The sequence below is a fragment of the Leucopleurus acutus genome (assembly GCF_964270905.1).
Source record: "Leucopleurus acutus genome assembly, chromosome: 10".
NCBI lineage: Eukaryota > Metazoa > Chordata > Mammalia > Artiodactyla > Delphinidae > Leucopleurus > Leucopleurus acutus.
In genome coordinates this window covers 71476886-71498593 of record NC_139153.1, presented here as the reverse complement: position 1 = coordinate 71498593, position 21708 = coordinate 71476886, and the positions used below count along the sequence as shown (strand labels likewise).

At 46.2% G+C, this 21708-nt stretch overlaps 2 protein-coding genes across 7 annotated transcripts; one reads left to right on the top strand and one right to left on the bottom strand.

Moving 5' to 3' along the window:
• Nucleotides 1-185: 185 nt before the first annotated feature.
• OARD1 (O-acyl-ADP-ribose deacylase 1) lies at nt 186-6743 on the top strand. Of its 6 annotated transcripts, none has more exons than XM_082848127.1 (6): nt 186-448; nt 1209-1288; nt 1620-1764; nt 2800-2858; nt 3889-4001; nt 5394-6743. In XM_082848127.1, exons 2-6 carry the CDS (start codon nt 1250-1252, stop codon nt 5494-5496), a joined length of 459 nt encoding a protein of 152 aa, XP_082704253.1. In that variant the 5' UTR covers nt 186-448; nt 1209-1249; the 3' UTR covers nt 5497-6743. The 6 variants fall into 6 exon arrangements, with proteins under 6 accessions (XP_082704253.1, XP_082704250.1, XP_082704252.1 ...); XM_082848124.1 differs by having other exon boundaries at nt 187-383; XM_082848126.1 differs by lacking the exon at nt 186-448 and adding an exon at nt 478-567.
• Nucleotides 6744-8179: 1436 nt separating this feature from the next.
• APOBEC2 (apolipoprotein B mRNA editing enzyme catalytic subunit 2) lies at nt 8180-19783 on the bottom strand (the record flags this gene model as incomplete). Its single annotated transcript, XM_082847927.1, has 3 exons — nt 8180-8421; nt 11097-11660; nt 19653-19783. The coding sequence occupies 2 exons, from the start codon at nt 19781-19783 to the stop codon at nt 11117-11119; spliced, it is 675 nt and encodes a 224-aa protein (XP_082704053.1). The 3' UTR covers nt 8180-8421; nt 11097-11116.
• Nucleotides 19784-21708: the final 1925 nt, after the last annotated feature.

Genomic DNA, 21708 nt, shown 5'->3' with positions numbered 1-21708 from the left:
TCACGCCCCCTAACCCGAGCTCGGGCTCGCCCCACCCCCAGTTGAAGGAGCACTGCTCAGGCGTCCCCTGAAGCCACGCCCACTTCCCTGATTGGATCACACCCCCCGGCCGAAGGAATACGCAGGCGCCTTCTAGACACGCCAGACCCTTCAACCCTTCAACCTTCAAACACCGCCCTGAGCATAGTACCACGCAGGCGCTAAGTTACTCCTTTGCCAACTGCCCTCCCCCGTCTATGCGGCCCCTGGAGACACGCTCCTGGGGCTAATGCGCAAGCGCCGTTCTACCCAACTCGCTGTCTCGTTACGCATGCCCGGGCGGCGGCGGGTTACTCTATGGAATTTACCAACGGAAGTTCGGCGGCCATCACCAAAGAGTGCAGGTTCGGCTAGCTAGCTAGAGGGGCTCGTTTCCGCCCCGCTCCCAGGTGGTGGGCGGCCATCTTAGGTGCGTGCAATTAAGAGCTTTGGCGGGATTGGCTCCACATCTGGGCTCTTCTCCTGCTCCCCACCTACCAGAGCCTTTCCTCGCGGGGCGGGACCTCCTAACGGCCGACTCCTTTCCAGGTGAAGGGTAACCCCGGTACGTTGGGGCTTTGCACGAGCCTCCCCGCTCCCTACCACGGGACCCCGGGACAGGCCCCACGCCCTCGCTGATCCGCCCTAGGGTAGGAAACAGAGAATGGGAGGCCTCTCTAGACTTCTTCCCGCAGCTCCCCCCAAAAGATGGGGGTGAGCCTTCCTTGAGAGGCCGCCTTCCCTCTCCACCTGCCCACGCCTCGGCAGTACACGCCCCCAGGCCTGTATACTCCCTAGATGCGGCTTAATGGGACTGTGGCCAAGTTCCACCTTTTTGCTTCTGGGCCAAATCCTATGGGGAAATACGTTTGCATCTTGCAGGGAAAAGGAGACTGTCTTGAATCAGCCTTACTCGGCGCGGGCGCGGGGAAAGGAGGAGGCGGGTCCTAGGACCGCCTTTCTTCCGCTCCAGGAAAGCGCGAAATGCGAGCGGGCCCCGTCCGCCTCCGAAACCAGGCATTCTTTCTTTTTCTTAACCCCAGAAGAGTTTTGCATTACTTCCTAGAGGCGAACATACTTTCAGCGATAAACGGTGGAGGGGAAATGTTTGTACGTGGGTGGTCAGGGCAGTCTGAACGTAATATATTCAGGTTGCCTAAGTATTTTTACTTCCTTTCCCCTTTTTATAGTTGAAGAAACACTTAAATTCTGGAAATAGCGACTCAGTATCATGGCTGGCAGCCCTAATGAAGATTCAGAAGGAAGCAGAGTGCGTAACAACTATTAATTTACTGGTGAACTGAAATTCAGAATAATTGAAGTCAAAAGCGTGAACACTTTTTAATTAAACCAATAATTGAATTGTCTTTCTCTTTCCTGCTGATTTACTTTAGAAAGGCTGATACAGTCCTAGGCAGAAACCACCCATCACTTTCTTATGCACATGCTTTAATTCGCTTTAGATAACCCCTTAAATTCTGAGGATTTGTCTTTAAATGAAGGAGGGACGGAGAAGTGGTGGTGGGCATAGTAAAGGAAAAGAAATAGCTTAGTATTTTTCTGTCACTAATGAAACTTTTCTTTCCCTTTGCACATTTTAGATTACTTATGTGAAAGGAGACCTTTTTGCATGCCCGAAAACAGACTCCTTAGCCCACTGTATCAGTGAGGACTGTCGAATGGGCGCTGGGATAGCTGTCCACTTCAAGAAGAAATTTGGAGGGGTGCAGGAACTGTTAAATCAACGTGAGTTTTGAAAACAGCTGAACTTATCTGCCCTGGCTAGAGCATCTTTTGATGCTCTTGTTATACTTAATGATTAAACAAGATATACATGCACAGATGGGGTTCCTAACTACTGAGTCCTTTTAACTCTGCAGATTAAGTTTTTCCTCTCCAAAAATGGCCTCTAGTTTGGGTCCTGATCACAAGAAACCTGAATTCTTGTAAAAGTTTTAAATTTCTTCCCCGTCTTTTATAAATCTTTCTTGATAATATTACTCCGTTTCTCTGAAACCTTTAATAACTCGGAAGTGCTTAGCAAAGTCCACAGATTTTAGCTTGACATTCAAGATCCTCTGTTTACCCATATTGTGCTATGCTTCAAAGAGTTTAGAACCTTTTCCTTACAGACTCCTCCCATCACTTTCTACCAGTGATTTTAAACCAGAGATGTGTATCAGAATCACACGTGGGCTCCTGAAACAGTTGCTCAAGCACAGTCCGGGCTTTTACTGAATCAAAGTTTCCACTGGTGATTCTACTCCCAGCCTTTAAGAAAGCAACTTCTTACTGCTTTGTATTATATTTATTTATAAACGTGACATGTTTTCCTGATTGAAATCTCTTTAATAATTAAGAACTTTTTAATACATCTGTGTTCCCCTTAATGCTTAACGCATTAGCTCTTTTTGTATGTAAAAGGATTATTATTAAACGCACATTTGGCAAGTAAAAAGTGCTGTGCATTCTAAAACATTTCACGGCAATAGACATTAAAGTTTTTTAAGTGAACAAGTAAGGGTATATTTGAAAATGCAGCAGGACCAAAGATGGGGTGTGAGGAAAACATGATTCAGAAAACGTTAAGAAGAAAGCTGGAAGTTAAGGAATACAGTATTTAGGAAGGCTGATAAGGATCAAAGTGTTCTTCAGGGTTGAAAATTGATTCTAGTTCTGAAGTAGCCTCAAATTTATAAAGATTTTTTAAAAATCTAAGAATGGAGATCAGTGTTTCGGTTTTCTTTTTCTTTTTTACTATTAAATAACTGTTTTTCTTAGAAAAAAAGTCTGGAGAAGTGGCTGTTCTGAAGAGAGATGGGCGATATATATATTACCTGGTAAGATGGGGCCAATTCTCAGTAAGTTCTAAGGATTGGTAAACCAGTGGGCTGTCCTGCATTTATGTCGATCACAGTGTTTCATTCCAGACAACCAGAGATGTCAAAAAGCTGACCTCATGCCAACTCAGATCCGGAAGTGGTGGCCATTTGGTGCACTGGATTAGAAAGGAACATGAGGCTGCATCCCAGCTCCATGGGAAAGAGTAGTGATATTCACCAAAGACCTCTGCTGTGAGACTTGGAAAAGTTAGGGATGCCTCCCATAGTTTAATTCCTTCCTAATCATAGTAAGATAGAGACAATAAAGTCTCAAGAGATAGATTGCCCAAAGGAGTTTTTCTCTCAGTCTTCCCAATCAAATGCAGTGCCAAGTAATACTCATCTCCTTTCCTGCCTGCTTCCTCAGTGTGGGATTCTTCCACTATCCAAAAGGTCTTTGGCCTCAGAAAGAGTGCAGCTTTTTGGCGATGGTGCTGGATGACTTATAGCCAAGTCACTACAAGCCTGATTTGGACAGCACACTGAGTGGGGACATGTCCTATCCTCTTTGAATGTCCTTAATGCTACTGTGACTTCCAGTCTTGTTTGGAATGCTACCAGTTTGTCTCTGTTCTTTTATAGGGAAATAAAAGGCAAGCACAGTTTTTAAATAAATAAACCTAACAGGAAATTTTTAGCTGTTATGGATTCTTCCTTGTTACAGATATGCGGCTTATCTCTTGGAAGTGGCACAGAAACTTTCACCTACTTTGCTTAAAAACAGTAGACAATAGGCATACCTGCTAATCTGGTTTTCTTGGGAAAAGGAAAGCTTATTATATGGCAGTGTCTGGGTTTCTCAGGCTCTATGTAGTGGATTCCTGAGGAGCTCCCGTAACTGGAAGGGACAGTATGACATTTGTCATTTAGACTATTCTATAAAAATATACTTATTATTTTAATTATCAGGATGTTGGGAGAATATGATGACTTTTCTTTGGCTCTCATTTTGGACTAATGGAAATTTGAATTCGTTCTTTGTACTTAGATTACAAAGAAAAGGGCTTCACACAAGCCAACTTATGAAAACTTACAGAAGAGTTTAGAGGCCATGAAGTCCCACTGTCTGAAGAATGGAGTCACCGACCTCTCCATGCCAAGGCAAGGAAATCCAGGGCCCTAAATGAAGACTTGATTAGTGGGGTTTACTGTCTTACCCAAAGACAAGTGACTTAAAAGCTTAATGTAACCTAAAATACAGACTTAAAGGTGGAAAAATTTCAAAACATTTAAAAATCATCAGTAAATAAGTTGTCAGATCTTAGCCTAAGGTGTGCTCATCTTTTAGCCTGGGCTGAATGAATCAGGATGATTAAACCACAGACCTGCCTCAGCCTACTTAGTAGGGAGGAACCATTGTTCACAGACATTAGTTGAATTCTGGGCATCCTCTACCTGAAGCTTGGCCTCTATTTCTGAAGCAATACAGCTAAAGAACAAAGACTGAGCAATTGTGATTTCTCTCTGGGCCACTTCAGGTGTCCCAAACCTGTTAATTCTGTGTGAAGAAAGTTGTAAGTTACCACTGCTTTTTAAACTGCATGCTTGTTTGTGTTCAGTGTGGACAATAGCCAGAGGATAGGTCCCTTGTGTAATGTCTTAGACCCTAGATATTGGGAATTTAAGGGACTGACGTTAGGGGTTCAATATCCCCTTTGTTTCCTTTTCAGGAAATAGGCTTGGGGTCCCTTCTTCTCTTCTTGTCCGACTAGTTTTGTCAGTGCTGAGCATGCATGCAGGTTTATTCCAAGGTCCAAGTTACTTACGAGCGTGGCTACATGGTCCCTTATCTTATGCTGGTCTTTAATATGTTCATCGCTTATGTACCAGAAACTTTTTTTTAATCACAATTTTGTCAGGTACTTAACCACATTTATAGAAAATTATCAATTTTAAGCATCTCTTTTCCCTAGGGATATTGAGGATCAGTTAAGTAACATCTTGGAAGAAAGGTGCCAGGTAGTAAGAGTTTTGTGGGCCGATTGGGGTTTCTCACCAGAGTGCTGCAAAGATCCGAATTACAATCAGCTTGGCATTTCCCAACATTCCCTCTTGACTTCCTGTGTGCAGAGATCCTGTCCTTTGTCATTCTCCTTTTTATCTTCCTAACATTTCATTATCATAAGTGTATTTTAAAAATACCAACCTTTTGCCATCCACCAACAGCTAGTTTTCATCAGTAGAAATAGAAGGAAAGTAAGTTCTTCCATCTCACGGCAGTTATACATTTCTAAACGTAGCCTGAAGTAACTGGGAAGTGGTACTTTATTAGGCAAAAGAGAAGTGACAGTTGTTGGATGTTAGGGCGCCCTAGGAAACAGCCTTAGGTGACTCACAATAGGAGTTAACTTCCCAGCTCCCACCATGGCTGCCTATAGGTGTGAGACCAGATGATACCTTAGGCTTTGGGTGGATGCAGCCTGGAGGAAGAGGGAAGGAGTGTTTTCCCAGATACCTTCGTCACAACCAGTGGGGATGTTTTGTCTTTTTCAGGATTGGATGTGGTCTTGATCGTCTGCAATGGGAAAATGTATCTGCGATGATTGAGGAGATCTTTGAGGCAACAGACATCAGAATTACTGTGTACACACTCTGATCAGATGAGCATTTTGGATACGTCTACCTTCTGTGTCATCTGGGCCTTAGGACTGAGCAAACTGACCTTAAAATGGTCAGAGGAAAGTTTCACGTGAAGTAGTCTGTTTCACAGGCCAGACTTTGGTTGCTGTATTCTCACGATTGGGCTGGGAATTTGGAGGAGGGATTGCTTGGGAAGTGTTGCTGGGAATTTTTTTTTTTCCAGGAAGGTAAGGCCTAGATGGCCTGATACTAGGTGGGGAAGCCAAATGTTGGGCCTATGACCCCTGTTTTGCTAGGGATGCTACTTGATTTGTTTGGGTTGCCACTAGGTGTCAGCATTGCTTCTACTTCTGCTGTTTAAGAGAAATTTCAGGAAGGATGAACATTTCAGTTAATTTTGCATCTTTTGTCATTTGTGCACTTACCTGGTATTATCCTTATGTCATAATATTCATCCTAGGAGAGAATTATGGGTTCAGTTTTGTTTAAATTACAAGAAAGAGTTTTATGTTGTTAACAAGGAATTTGTGGTGACAAGAATGGAAAAATAAATTCTTGTGGGGGGGGCGGGCAGTGAGGTTCTGTGCACATGTCTGTGTTGTTCTGGACTTGGGTAATGGAGGATTCACCTGTAACTTAATCCGGAGGAGTCAGATAGAGGGTCCAGTACAAAGAGCAGCAAGGTGAGAAATAAGACATCAGAATGGGCAAGAACTGTGGGTCAGCACACTGGAAAGGCAGGCTTTTAGAATCTCCCCGTGGTGAACTCCTGCTCTCTTTTGTCCACCACATAGGTTCTGTGATTGATTGAACCTGTTTGAATTCAGCCATGAAACAAATAAAATACTATGAAATATGTGGCAAAGTTCTTAGTGTGGAGTAATGAGTCAATAAATCAGTAGTTCTCAACAAAACCCATATGAATCTCCTTAAAAAAAAATAAAGGTCCACTTCCTCCAAAAAGAATTCTAATTTGGTAGTGGGGGGGCGGGGGAGAGTGGCCAGGTTTCTTTGTATTTTTAAGCTCCAGAGGATTCTGATGTGTAGCCACCTGGGATCGAAAACAGTAAATATTAGTCCCCTTTTCTTCTAAGCTAAGAGAGCAGTGCTTTGTCCACTCTTGATTTCGATGGTGGAAGAATAAGGTTCATGGATTTAGCCAGTGGTTCAGTATCAGAGGTATGGGGAAAACTAGTAGAGTATTTCAACCCTCCACCCCCTTACTGTGGTGTTGAGTTCAAAGAGACAGACCTACTATTGATTTTCTCCCTAGAGTGAATTCTGGGTCTGTCATAGGACTCGCTGCTTTCCCAAGTGTAAAAGAACTGGATTTTAGAAGCGGCTTGTTAAACACCAGGAAAGCACTGGTTAAATATAGTCTTTGTACCTTAGACTTGTGTTTTTATTGCATCTCAGCCTGAATGAGGCAGCAGTTTCAAAAAGTATTTCACTTCTTTTGTATCTATGTGTAACAGACAAGTTCTCCATGTTGTTGGGGGTAGGGGCAGTGCCGGGGGCAAGTTCACTGTCAAACTTTTAGACTAAGACTTTTTTGGAGCTTTGTTTCTGTCCACATACACACAGTAAAATTGAAGGGGAAAAAAAAGGGAGAGAATGTCTATACAAAACAAAATGAGAGTGGAGTGATAAGAGGAAACTCAGAATTCAAGTATTTTGCCTAACTATGCAAATAAATCTTATCACTGGGTCAAAACATTGATTTTCTAGGCTGCTTCTACATTTTAAGGGATTAGGGTTAATTTTTTTCATGGAGTATGAGCCTCGTTCATATTTCTTTAACAAAACTAGTCTTGTGGCGGTCTGGCTGTGAGTGGAATTCAGCAGGGATGTGATAAAGTGCTTTGTCATTTGCAGATAGTCTTGGGGTCAAATTCCAATGACTTACCACACTTGAAGCCTGGGGAAAGGAGGCATGGCCTGATACTCAGAATGGACACATTATTCCTGGAAACCTAGTTAGAGTTTGGGAGACACCCAGAAATTCACATGTGAAATTTTGCTTCTACATAGGACTCAAACAAGCCTTTTAAGAAATGAGACTTTTGACACCATCCTGCCGTTGCCATCGAGTACCACATACTGACTATTCTTACATTATGTGTATCTGAACATTGAAATCCTACTTCTTGTCCTTTGCTCTTTAATCAAGGTGCTAATTGCCTATGAATTGGCACTTGGGATGTTTATATACCTTAGAAACATTTCTTGTGCCTTTTGTTTCATCCTCTGCCATACTCCTTGTCTTCAGAGGAGGGAAAAGATACTCATTTACAGCTAATCTCAGAAGAAAATATTTCATGAAGGTCAAGACCGAGGTGTGAAGTCTGCATGGGAGAGTTAGTACATTCCGTGTTGCCTAGGCAAGTTCTGGTTTAAGCCTTCCTCCCACTTTATATATTGTCATGGCTTGGTTCATAGCCTGGGACATCCCTATTCCTGGGACTTGCTTACTGTCCATAATAACTTCTAAATGTCCAAGTTCCTTAAAAAACTTGGTCACAGAAAGACCACACCACCTCTTTTATTAATGTTGCTGTTTTTCTTAAAAAAAGAACCCAACTTAAGATGCATTTTTGGACATATTTCAAAGATCTGTGCAGACTTTGGGTCTGAGGCTCTTCGACCTAAGCAGCCCAGTTGAGGGAAATGCGGACCTTCAGCCCCGTGGATGCCTGGTGCCCGTATATGGTTGCCGTTTCTCTCTTCGCAGCTCATTTTCCTCTTTCCCAAGAGCAGCCTTAGAGAGAGAGGCACAGCTTAAATGATTTACAGCATAAGTGTATTTTGAGTCCTCGGAGGGCGTTGTGCAGTAGGATTGGTTCGTGTCAAATGTTGTCCAGCTCCAAGTGGTATTGGGAAGTCAGGCATGTCCCAGATGGCCACATGTGTCATTGCTGTCTCTTGGTGGCAGCAGACAGACCTTAGTGAGAAAACAGAAAGCATGTTACTGAGAGCCTTGCTGGCCCTAAGCAGTGAAGGGTTTTCTTTTTGAGTTAGGGTTTCTTTGTGCCCTCGCCAGCAAGTGCCTGAATTTCTCCATAGTCTCCTGTGATTTCCGGTTTACTCAGGACTGGATTTGTTTCATTCATGTTTTGGTGTGGTTCGCACAGAGAAAGCCCCAGAAGAGATCTGCTTTAAATATGTTATCTTGAGTTAAATATATGGTTAAATCCTATTCTGTCATTTTTCAAAAAGACGAAATAAGAAATATGAGACAAATTTTCTTTAACAAATGCTCATTTCTTGAGAGTATTTTAATTAAGCAGAGTTCTTTGCTTTTAGATGACAACTTGATTTCATGCCAATTTTTTTTTTAACTTGGTACATTTTAACCTTTCCCTTCAGGAATATGAGCAACTAAAGTAGAGTACAGGGAAGCATGTTAATGGGTCCAGATAATACGGTTATGTACACTAATGGAAGGAGGCTTATAATGTGGAACATGTCCAATAATATTTTATTTAAAAATAATTTGACTTAGAAATGGACTTTTCCCTCAAAGTGATTTATCTATTTTACTTGTTTATTTAGATTAGCAAAAGATATAACTCTCAGTTATCCAAAATTAAAGGCTCTTTTTAATCCTCCTTGAAATGCTTAATTTTTATAGCAGGTTTAGCTATTTAATTATTATTATTATTATTATTTTTTGCGGCACGCGGGCCTCTCACTGTTGTGGCCTCTCCTGTCGCGGAGCACAGGCTCCGGACGCGCAGACTCAGTGGCCGTGGCTCATGGGCCCAGCTGCTCCGCGGCATGTGGGATCCTCCCGGACCGGGGCACGAACCCGTGTCCCCTGCATCAGCAGGCGGGCTCTCAACCACTGCGCCACCAGGAAAGCCCTAGCTATTTAATTATTTGACTTAATGGACAACACACACACACACACACACACACACACACACACACACACACACACACACACACACACACCCATCTCACACACACCCATCTCTGACGTCTGGTTAGTTGGGCAGCTGGAAGAAGTGGCCTGTGACTCTGAAAGATGCTTAAGAAGAAAGTACACGAGTTAAAATTAGGCTACCAGTCATCATTCTACATAATCTATGTAGGGTTTATAATTACGAGTGACAGTCCCTATACTAATAAAATCTTCGAGGAATTTAAGTTAATTTTGTATTTGCAGAGGCCATCCTTAGAAATCTGTTTGTATTACTACTCACCACCACTCAGAGTGGTCTTATTTTGTGTGAGCAAAGTACCATGTGGCATTACCTGACCATAGTCTCACTGAATTCAGTGAATGGGTCCTGCTTTTTGTAAGAAATGGCCAAAAACTGTCTTCATGGATTGGTGAACGCTCAGCTGGAGAATGATCAGGCACCCTGTCTGCATGTCTAATAGCAAACACCTGCCAACATCAAGCCCTGGAACACTTACGTTTCCAAAACGTGTCCATGAAGCGACATCTCTTTAGACTATTACGAGTGAGAGACACCAAAAATAAGTTTAATATCTTCATGGAAGCATGCTGCTTTCATGTTTTATTAATAAGTGAGGTGTTCCAGAATTAAAGTTGGATAAGAGGGTGGTGAAGACCCTTTCTCTGTTATGGGAAAATTTTGATCGGTAACTCAGGTCTTGTAAAGAGACTTAGTCATTGCACTTCTATGGGAGCAAACTAGATCAGATGAAATTCAAAAGGAGGTAGTAAAGGATCCTTTACCCTCTTTCCTGAGGGCAATCGGCCTGTTTCTCTAAGAGTCTAATTTACCCTCAGCAAGAGGCCAAATTTGCCTTAATCGTGTCCTAATTATTTGCTTAAATAGCTAATCTTTACTTCCAGTTCTCCTATCACATCTTGATATCTGTAGGAGGCTACTTCTGAGCTGCTGCCTCATTTACAAACATCTTTTAAACCTTTAAACATTGCTGTATAGCAGAACTTGTTGCTATATTATCCTCATTCCCCGCATTCATCATTATTCTGCGAGTTCTGATGAGGTCTTCTCAACATTAGGGAAATGTTCTTGTATTGTACATTCAAACAGCAATTATTGGTCTCCCTCAAAGCAGAACCATTTGTCTGAAAACATGAAAGCTTCTCTGGCCCCCAAAAAGTTGAATACAGATCCATTCGGGGACTTTCAAAAGTACCAAAAATGGAAAAAAAAAAAAGCCCCTGTAGGAATGCAGAACCTACATTAGAGAAAAATGGAATGGTAAGATTGCAAATGGGGTGGCGGCAGGGCGTCTAGAAGGTGTCCAGAGTTAGTAAGTCTGAACAGGTGGACATGGGGACATGCTTAGGGGGCTGAAATATCTTTGCTGTTCAGTAACAGGTCCTTGCACCGTCTAAATCTTACTATGAAAGTCATTCTGTCTCATCAAAGCTTCTGGATTCCTGTCACCCTTGAGCACTCCAAGTTATGGGGAAAATCAGTTTGATATAAAAGAGTAGGAGAGAAAAGGATTTAGGGAGAGGAATTGAGAAGAAAGAGAAAAGAAGGAGGGATCTTCTAAGAATGTTTTTACAACCAACCAAAAACAGAGATGAAATCCTATCAAAGGAAAATCAAAGAGACCACTCGTTCCACCTGACCTTCTACCCAAGTTAACAGTGAAAAGACTCACGTGAGGCTGAGCCCACTCGCCTACTTCAGGATGTCGGCCAACTTCTCGTCATAGTACAGGAAGTTCTCCTGAATGTCCTCCCAGGGCTCAAAGGCCTTGGATTCACCCTCTTCTTGCTCCACGAAATTCTGCCAGACGTACTCGAAGTCTTGGGGCTTCATGATGCGCAGTTTGCAGCCAGCCTCCTTCAGCTTCCTGAGAGCCGCCTGGATCTCAGGCTCCTCCCACATGAAGAGCCGCCCCGCCAGGAGGAGCAGGCGCAGGTTCTTGGTCTTGTTGAGGGTCCTGACGATGCGGTCCGCGCAAGCCGCGCAGGGGCTGGAGGACACGTACCAGGTGACCAGGTAGCGCAGGGCCGGGTCGAAGGCTGGCATGATGGTGTTGAAGAAGGCTTCCTCCGCGTGGGCGGCGACATGCTCGTCCTCTAGGTATCCCTTCGAGGCCTGCACTTGGCCTCCCTTGCTCTGCGCTTCAACCACATAGCAGAGGAAGGTCTTGTTCCGCCCAGAGCTGTACTCCACATTCCGGAACTGAAACTTAAAGAAGTTGGCAGGCAGCCGCTCCCTGTGGGTCAAGGAGGCAAAGGCACAGGGAAGGAGAGAGAATGATGAGTTCTTGTTCTAGGACTAGCATGGAGTGGATGGCTCTCCAAGATAAGTACCTCTGAGACGCATTCACTCTCAATACCGAAACAGGACTTGCCTACGCTGACAGCAGTGACAAAAAGACACGAAGGAATTCAAATGTTTATCTAAAGGAGAGGAGAGAATTTGGAGTGAGGTGTGCATCCTGGACATCTCATTAGCACAGGTCTCCAAACACTCCACCTTCACTCCCAGCACACAGCACACGCTCACATTTCTAAATCAGTGACTCTTTAACCTGGCTGTACGTTAGAATCCGCTTGAGGAGCTACAAATGTCCATGCCCAGGCCCCACGCCAAGCCAATTAAATGAGAACATTTGGAGGAGGCCCAGGCATCAGCATTTTTTAAGTGCTCCAGGGCTTCCCTGGTGGCGCAGTGGGTGGGAGCCCGCCTGCCGATACAGGGGTACACGGGTTCGTGCCCCGGTTCGGGAAGATCCCACATGCTGTGGAGTGGCTGGGCCCGTGAGCCATGGCCGCTGAGCCTGCGTGTCTGGAGCCTGTGCTCCGCAATGGGAGAAGCCACAGCAGTGAGAGGCCCGCATACCGCCAAAAAAAAAAAAAAAAAAAAGTGCTCCAGATGATTCTATGTGGCCAGGTTTGAAAAGCAGTGTTCAAATAGTAATTTTACAAAGTAGCAAGCCTGTAAAATATCTCATGACAGAGCAAGAACATTTCATGCTTTCATATCTCTCCTTGTCAGTCACGGATATTGCATCTTAGGTACAGGATGGCCTAAAACTTGCAGTCCCAGGCTCTCCCAAGGACTGTTTTTCTCAAGTCTGTCTTTTCCCTCAGGTGAAAGAAGGGTTGTCATGTAAGTGTCCAAGAATGTTTATCTTTGAGGCCAGACTACCTAAGGGTACCTTGATATGAATTAACTTGTATAGTATTGACACATTTCAAAACCATAAAAGACTTGGCCTCTGCCTTCCAGATGCTTGTAATCTAGCAGCTAGATTATAGCTGGAAAGAAAAGATGTAAAGAAGACAGCTGAGAACAGTAAAGGACTACTAAAAATGAAGAGGTAGGGTGGAGGACATGTGATGAAGGTTCTTGAGAGTTTAGCCTTGACTCAGTAGCCAATAGAGAATTGTTACAGGTTCCTGAGGAAAGAAAGGTATAATGAAAGTGAGGTCCATGGAGGAGTACCGGGGTGGCATTAGGCAGAGAGAGGGAAGCTGGGGGAAAAGCGTGAAATTTAGAAAGCCCATTTGGTGTCTTAGAGCCCCAGACTTGGTAATGAATATGTCCAAGGGGAGATGGATGATTAGGAAATGAAAGCAGCATAAAAAGCCCAGGTGTTTTGAAAAGTTTAGTAGTAATAAGGGGAGAAAAAAGGAGAGGGCCTAAAGAAAGCATCAGAGGTGAAGATTGGTTTCATCTTTACGTGTATGTGCATGTTTTTCTAAAATAGGGACCATTTGTGCAGGTTCAAAGTCCAAGGAGAATGAAGAGGCTGCAACAGGAGAGATTGAAAAGGTCAGAAGGAGGGGAGTGGATGAGGACCAGCTGGAGAGGCTGAATGTTTTCTTTTAAAAAATGTAATCTCTGTGGTTGCCCCAGAAGATACCCTATGGCAACCATTAACTCTGCTCTTGCTTCTCTACACCACTTCCCTTCCCCCAGAGAGGTCACCCAACTCCCTGGGCTGCAGAGGGATCCCTGGTATCCCAGGGTCTTGGCTTCTTAGGGGTAAGTAGCAGGTGCCAAAGAGCTGAGGAAACTTGAGCTATTTTCCTGCAGTCCTTCCGTCCCCCATCACCACATTTTCTCCAGCCAGCTTTCCATGTCCCCTGCTGTCAGGTTAAGTTTCCATTGTGGAGATGGATGTGTTTGGGGACCCAGCCCTGGGATTCCTTCGGGTACTATCTTTAGCTCCCTAAGTCCCTCTGTCCCTGGTTGAATGTGTTTATATTTACTTAACATTTGGGGAGGATGGACGGCCAGATGATTCCCCTGTCCTCTTTCAATCCCTGCTGGGAATTCACTTACACTGGGCTTTCCCCCATTAAACCCACCCCACCAGACCACTCCTGAACTCAGCCAGTTGCTAAATGATCCCTTCACTTCCTAGAGTGGCTTTTTTTTTTCTCCCGAGAAGCACAGAGCTTACCTTCCTTGCTGAAACTGTTTTTGTTTGTTTGTTTTTTAATTGGAGTATAGTTGCTTTACAATATTGTGTTAGTTTCTGCTGTACAGCGAAGTGAATCAGCTATATGTATACATATATCCCCTCTTTTTTGGATTTCCTTTCTTCAAGGCCTTTTGCCAGACCACTTCCCCAAGTCCAATCCAGAGCTACTTGTAGGATGGATTCTCAGGTAAAAACTTTTGGAAGGATTCATGGCTGCTTGGTTGGCTTGGGGGCTTCCACAATAGCTGCCTGTTGGTCCCTCAGGTTTCCTTCTGGAAACCCCGAAGTATTGCTCCAACTCTGCCAAGTACAGCCCAGCCGAGAGGACATGTGTGGCCCAGTGTGCAGTTGCAGGTTGGCTGGATGGTCTACAACTGATGCTTCTCTCAGCCCATCCTCCTCTTCTTTAGGCAAGAGGAGAGGACCCAGAGAAACTGGAAACCCAAGGGAGAGGAAGAATGTTCACCTCTCTGTAAATATCAGTTTCCACCGCCGTGGGCCAACAGCCCCATGGTCTACCCTGTCCCTCAGCAGGGCCTTCTGGACTAGGGACCTCAGGAACGGAAGTGCATCCAAGGGGCAAAAGGGAAAGTCACGGAAGGTCCTGGCTCCCCGTCTTTCCTTGGGCTCGCTCAGAGATTGAGCGTGCTTGGCTTCCCAGTGGGATTCTTGGTCTTCTAGAAGGAGCATAAAGGTTGAATGAGGTTCTTTGGGCTTCCCACAGACTGAAACAGCTCGGCCCTGGAGGGCTACCAGGAGAATAGAGGCAGCAGAGGTCTGAAATTTCTCCAGAGAGCTAGCCAACATGGCCATCTTGGGTTATATTATAGAATCACATAACAGTATTATGCCCACTAGTGGAAGGAAGGAAATAGTGACAGTGATTTCGTAGATAATCACAAACATGTTTTATTTTCTAGTAGCATGATATGCCCAAGTACCACACTTACTTATATTATAGCCCGTTGCTGTCAACCCCAGCAGATATTTTACTGCTAAAGTGTGTGTGTGTGTGTGTGTGTGTGTGTGTGTGTGTGTGTGTGTGTGTGTGTTGGAGTGGTGGTCAGGAGAGAGATGCTGATGGTAGATTCCTTCACCTGGACTCAGTCCCTTCTTCAAGCACAGAAACCAACAGCATGATTCCTACCCCCTCCTGCCAACTTCAGCACCTCTTTCGGCACCACTTCCTCATACTTTCTGCAGACAAGGCCATTCATACTTCATCTGCTTAGACCCCGGTTTCTGGGCAATTCTCTAGGCAGGAAGTGGAGGATCCTTATATCTAGGAAAAAGTGGGACAAAGGTCTGCTTGATGGAGGGAGAAGAGATGTGAGTCAATGCAATATATATATATATATATATATATATATATATATATACTCACTTTCACATTAAAAAACATTTGCATTTCCTAAGCATAAATCTAGACAGTGAAAGGAAGCAACCTGGAGGGCAGTGGAAGCTACTCCAAGTTTAAACATTTGCCCCCAAATAATCCATGGAGCAGAAAATCTACTCACAGGTAATTGAGTGTTGACTCGTTTCCGCTTTGCTCACGAGACCTTTCGTGACCTACTTGAAAGAGGCAGAATTGCCAGTTTCAGTTTCCTTTTCCCTTTTCCAGACCACTTTTCAAAGAAGATGCTAGGAGTGGGCATCGTCAGAGGAGGAGTGTAGGGAAGCAGAGAGTTCTAACAGCCCGACTTCCTAGAGCTAAGAAGGGGTTTGAGGAACTGCTGGCTCCTGACTGACAGTTCTGGACAGGATTCCCAAAGCCCTGGGCCCGCCCTGTTTCCCGGGGAAACACCATCTCTGCACATGAGCTTCCACCTTCCCCCAACCCTCAGTGGAGGCCAGGGTGGCCAGAGTCAGTGGCCGTCTTCTGTTCTTTATAGAACAAACTTTCCCAGCCTGCTCCAGACTCCAGGTGAGGGGTGAGGGGCCATGGCATTAACAGTGGTGTCGAAGGCCCCTCACTCTTTGCCTGGTCCTTCTCTGAACCCTGCTTCTCCTCTCCATTCCTCACATGGGTGGAGTAAACTCCTGGGGGCTAGAGAAGTGGTTGGAAGGAGACTCGTCGCCTGTGCCATTTATCTCCATTCTAGAATAATCCCTTTGATAGCAGGTTCAGCTTATGTAAAATCGTACGCAACATAACTAGAGATAAAGACAAACACACAGCAAGGGGAGCTGCCAGGCAGGGCTGCAGCTGGGGTGGAGACATGGGGAGCCAACCCGTTCCGGTGCCCCAGAGCTCCCCTCAAGCATGCTGAGTTAAGAGGCAGGCATGATCCAGTGGAATTCTCTTGTGAGCCTAGCGCTGCTGGATCTTCGTATATATTTCCTGAACTTCTCTCCTCAAGAAGCCCTCCCTGCAATTAATTCCCTACCCGAATGTCTGGCAGAGAGCCTACCACACAATAGGTGCTCGATCATGAGTTCACTCACTTATTCAGCAAATGTTTATTGAGTACCAGTTAGGAGCTGGGTACCATTCTTGGTGCTAGGGAAAGCATCTAAAAGGCAGAGTCCCCGTCCTCATGGAGGTTAAATATTTCTGGGGGAAACAGGCAGTAAACAAATGTCTCCTATTCAGAAAATATTTGTTGAATATAAAAGACTCTTCTTTATGGCCTTTTAAGATGCACTTGCATCACTGTCTGATGCAAATCAGAGAGTCTTGGGGTTCACACCCTACTCCATCCACTAGCTTTGGGCAAATTATTTCTCCCTCTGAGGACTGGTTTCCTCATCTGAAAGATAGGTTGAGTAATCCAACCTCTCAGATTTTGGACAGCAGTCGACACTCGAGAAATTAAACCTGGTACCGATGGATGGTACCTTCTCCGGGCCTCAGATCTTACCCCTTAGGCACATCCCTCCTCTGCTCTCCTCCTGTTCAGAGGGTTCTCTCTTTCAGTGCTGTGCTGGTTTAACAGCTCTCTGAAAGAAAATTTTTTTTAAAGCCCTGATTTCTAACATTTGCTGATTCCTGTAAACACACCCATTATATAGATTTCAGGAAACCAGCAGGATTTAGTGAACACAGACTTGGTAAGAGATGCACCCGACTGACTCTCAGCTGAGAGGCATGAGCGGGCCTGGGCACACTGCCACAGTTACAGACCTTTCTCTAGCACTTTCTACCACATTATTTGTGTGTGTGTGTGTTTTTTTTTTTTTTTGCGGTACGCGGGCCTCTCACCGCTGTGGCCTCTCCCGTTGCGGAGCACAGGCCCCGGACGCACAGACTCAGCGGCCATGGCTCACGGGCCCAGCCGCTCTGCGGCATGTGGGATCTTCCCGGACCGGGACACGAACCCATGTCCCCTGCATCGGCAGGCGGACTCTCAACCACTGCGCCACCAGGGAAGCCCTACCACATTATTTTTAATGTTCTTAGGTCTGCTTTCTATTTTTTTTTTTTTGGCCATGCCACGAGGCTTGTGGGATCTTAGTTCCCTGACTAGGGTTTGAACCTGGGCCCTCGGCAGTGAAAGCTCCAAGTCCTAGCCACTAGACCACCAGGGAATTCCTTTAGATCTGCTTTCTATCCCGAGTGCCGTATTCAAACAAGAATCACGATAAGTGGGCATGTCTCTCCTTATTCCTACCCAGTACCCCCTCCTCCCCTCAGACTGTTTCCTGAAAAGCCATCTGCGGTTCTAGTCTGGGGCCCTGTTCTAAGGGTCAGTGTGGCTAGACCTCTCCCCCGTGGAAGTCCAGGCTCTGCTGGTCCTTTGATGCCAGGGCGCCTGGAGAGCGAGAGAGGAGAGCTGTTCCCTCTTCCTGTCCCAGCACAGACACAGCCACACCTCTAGGCTATTTTAAGCTGTCTGTTTACTTGGAGGGGCCCAGGAGACAGATCGCCACAGTTGTTCCTTGTGGCTGGGAAACACGAAGGGCTCCACATCCCTCCTGAACTGCTCTCAGAGCACCCAGAAAGCTGCCCTACTGTGCCTTTTTTTCTGAGCCTTGGGTCAGGGAAGCCTCTGAGCATCACCATCTCGAGGATGGAGAGAGCTGGAGCTCTGTTTGGGAGATCAGTGGAAAGGATGCTAGGGTGGAGTCAGAAAACTTGCCACTTACTGGTTCTGTGGTCTTGGAGCCGTGACTGGATCTCCCCTACTCTCAGCTTCTCCATCTGTAGAGTGGCAATGATATAGCTCCTCTCCTGGCCTTGTGCCGAGGCTTGAAGGCACTCAGGCCTATGGAAGTGTGCCGAGATTATAAAGCTCCAGACACATGTAAGTGACATCAGAGGATTTAACCTTTCAAAACCAACCACGCTGAGACCTCAAAGCATGTTCAACTCAACAAACAAACTCTAATTCTGTTCTGAAGCAACCCTGCCCCTGTGCCGGGGAGATCACAAGATCACGACACTGCGCAGAGTGGGTGTGCATGTGCCTGTGTGTGTGTGTATGTGACCGAGGCCAGCATGGACCAGCATGTTGAGGTGTTAGAAGAAGGATCTCCTTCCACAGAGAGCCACCGGAATCAAGGATTCTCCTGTCCCGGTGGCCCTAGGCTCTCCCTGTGAATGTATTAATCTGTGCCCCATTGCTCCTTTAATCCTGGGCTGAAGGGGACATTACTTGGTTGGCCATGGGTGAGTGCAAGTTCCAGGGCTCTTTCCTTAAGCCTTGCCTCAGGAACTAGGATGCATTTCCCTCAGATTCTGTTAGAAATCGGAGAATATCTGAGTTGGAAGGGACCTTGGGAATCAACTAGCATAACTTCCTCATGTTACGAATGAAAAAACTGCAGCCAGGACTGGAAAAGCACTTGCCCAGCTTCAAACAGCAAGTCCAAATGGCCTCCCAGGGCCCTTCTGCCCCTTGAAGGCATCAGGCCTCCGTTCTTCCTGAAGTTTCTCTTCCTGTGGCCCTTCATCTGCTGTGGGCATTGTTGGAGACTCCCGTGAAGGAATCCTAGTGGTCCCACGTACTCCCTTCTTATTCTTTGATTAGGAACTTAGCAGAATCTTCTGCCAAAGGGACAGAGAGGGAAGAGGAGGAAGACAGCTTGGTTTCATTCCTGGAAGTGGCATAATCTGGAGAAGACAGGGGGACCCTGTGTGCAGCCCCCTCTTTGGAGCCTCAACGCTCTTTGCTCTAGATCCTGCTTCCTGCAGGCTGTGGCTGAGGGTGTTGGAACCCCTCCTCTGCCCAGAAGCTCTGGGCCTGGCCTGTTACTTCTCTGTTTCCCTGGGGGGCGGATGTAGGCAGCCCCTGGGGAGACTCAGAAATGATTCAGCAAGCAAAAAAAAACACGCTTCTCACTCTAGCTTGGGAAAGGATGGATCTGTCTTTCCTGTCTTAGGATCTTCTACTCCAGGGAGAAGCTCTAAAGAAAGAGTGAGAGACATACAGGTAGAGGAGAGGCCCACTCGGAAGCAGAGAGAGACGTTGAGGGAGGGGCTACTTCGGGACCATATTGAAATGTACCGGTGGCATCCCATGTTTTTACCAAATTCCCTGGGACTAAACAACCTCTACCCAGAGAGGCAAGGGATGCCTCCGGGGTAGTTTCCTCCTCTGGGCCCTGGCCTCCACGGAGTTTCCCCACCTCCCCTGACTGGAGGTGTCTGAGAAGCCAAGAGAGATTTGCTGCTGCGTCCCCTGCAGCCCCTGCTGTGCACACTTGTGCACTCTCATGGCTGCAGCATGGTGACCCCAATCCCTACTCTTACCATCCTAAGTCCCCCCAGCCTGTCCCCAGCTGGTGCTCTTCTAGGGAGGAGGAACCCAGCGCACACCCAGCTCTCACCCTGTGACGATCTCAAAGGGCGGCAGCTCCTCCAGTTCCTTCAGCTTCTTGGGGTCCTCCAGGTTCTCCAGATCCTCGCCATCCTGCGAGGTAGGCGCCGTGGCCGCGGCTGTCTCTTCTTTCTGGGCCATGGAGGGGCTGAAGCTTGGGAGTCTGAGAGAGAGGAGAGACGGCGGTCTGGGCCAAGGCCTGGAGGCAGAGTCCCAAGCAGCTGTCAGCAGCTAAATCTGCCTGGGGGTGACAGGAAAAGGATCTGGCCGTCCGGGAGTGTGCTCACCCGCTGGCCCACAGGCTTTATAACCAGAGGCCCCTCCCCCAGGCTCTCTCGCTCTGTCTTTTTTTAATTGAGTGATGGCGGGTGCCGGGATGGGGGGAATGGAAAATCTGGCCATCGGTATCCCCTATTTATCAGCAGCAGACAGGAAGCTGGCAGGTGGGGATGGCTTGGCCTGCTCTCCCTCCCCACACCAGGTCACACATGTATGCATATTCTCTTTGTTCTCACCCTCCCTCACCATGTATCCCTCACCTTTCTTTCCCACCCAGCTCGCCTGGGGAGATCGTGGAAGGGACCTAGGGTGGGTGAGTTTTCGGAGGGAAGCTCTCTCAGATGTTTAAGCAGGACAAGGCTTGTGTTGAAAGGGGCATTTGCAAAGAGACCCAGGCCAGCTTGTTGGGGAGACTTGGGTTCAGGGAAAGAGGGTCCTGAGACAGGGGGTGATGAGTAGTGCAAATTGGGAAAGAAACTGTGAGTTGTTACTCAAAGGGAGTAGATGCTGATTTACCTGTTATGATGCATAAGCAATGTCACATCGACTGGGCGCCTCCAGAAGTAACACTATTGCCATTTACTAAGCTTAGTTTTGGAAAGAGGCCAGGCAGTGAGTTTAGTGTTTTATATGTGAAATTGGACTTAATGCTCTCAATAGTCCTGGGAGGCAATGTGGATTATCCCATGTTACACATGAGGAAACTAAGATGCACAGAAGGGTTAAGGGCCTTTTTACGGTCATAAGCCCCAAAATGGCAGGGCCAGGATTAAAACCAGGCCTTTTCACTCCTGAGGCCAAATGTCCAACTGCCATGTATGTTCCCTCTCAGTTGGTCCTTTATTCATTTAACAAATATTTATTGAGCATCTACTATATGCTAGGGGCTGTTTCAGGTACTGGGGTATGGCAAAGAACAAAACAAATGAAAATCCTTGCCCTCACGGAGCTTGAGGGGGTTGAATAATATACAGGATAAGTAATATATATGGTCTATTTGGTGGTGCTAAGGAGAAAAGGCAGGGAAGGGGGACAGAGTGACATGTTTTTATAGGGTGGCCAGAGAAGAACTTTGAAGAAGGAAATAATTGAGAAAAGATCTGAAGAAGGTGAAGGAAATAGTCATAGGGTTATCTAAGGGGAAAGTGTTCCAAGGGAGGGGCAAAGCAGGTGCAAAGGTCCTGAGGTGGAAGCTTTCCTGGTGTGTTTGGGGAACAAGTAAGGACATACACATGGCTGGAGAGTCCTAGGAGATGAGGTCAGAGAGATAAACAAAGGCTAAGTAGGCTGGGGCCTTAGGGACTGTTATAAGGACCTTGGCTTTTTCTCTGAGTGAGATAGGAAGCCATTATCTTTGAAAAGATGGGACACATGGTCTGACATATTTCTGTAGGATCACCCAGGCTGCTTTGTTGAGAACAGAGCAAAGGTGAGAAAGAGCAGAAGCAGAAGAACTGGTTTTAAGACTATTGAAACTAATGAGAGATGACTGTTGCCCCTGGAATAATCCCTGAGCTGGGACAGCATCGGGAGGGGCTGGATGATTTTTGCAGTTGACACGGTGGGTGCTTAGCTGGGGCCATGGGTTTTCGTGTCTGGGGCAGTGCAAACATTCTAGGACATTCTCAGGGCAGCAGAAGTGTGGGTCAGAGTCACCTAGATGCTGAAAATGAGGAACCTAAGAACGCTGGGGACCTGATCTGAACACAGCTCCCAGTGCAGGTGGGTGGTGGGAATGAGAAGGTAGGGGACCCCTTCCGTGATCGGGGTAGAGAATAGGAGTTAGG

What these genes read in the sequence shown, in the direction of transcription:
- OARD1 (XM_082848127.1), top strand. Translation starts at nt 1,250, where the DNA reads ATGGCTGGCAGCCCTAATGAAGATTCAGAAGGAAGCAGA. An exon ending in GCAGGAACTGTTAAATCAAC is followed by an intron (nt 1,765 to 2,799) that starts GTGAGTTTTGAA and finishes TGTTTTTCTTAG; the next exon opens with AAAAAAAGTCTGGAGAAGTG. An exon ending in GGCGATATATATATTACCTG is followed by an intron (nt 2,859 to 3,888) that starts GTAAGATGGGGC and finishes CTTTGTACTTAG; the next exon opens with ATTACAAAGAAAAGGGCTTC.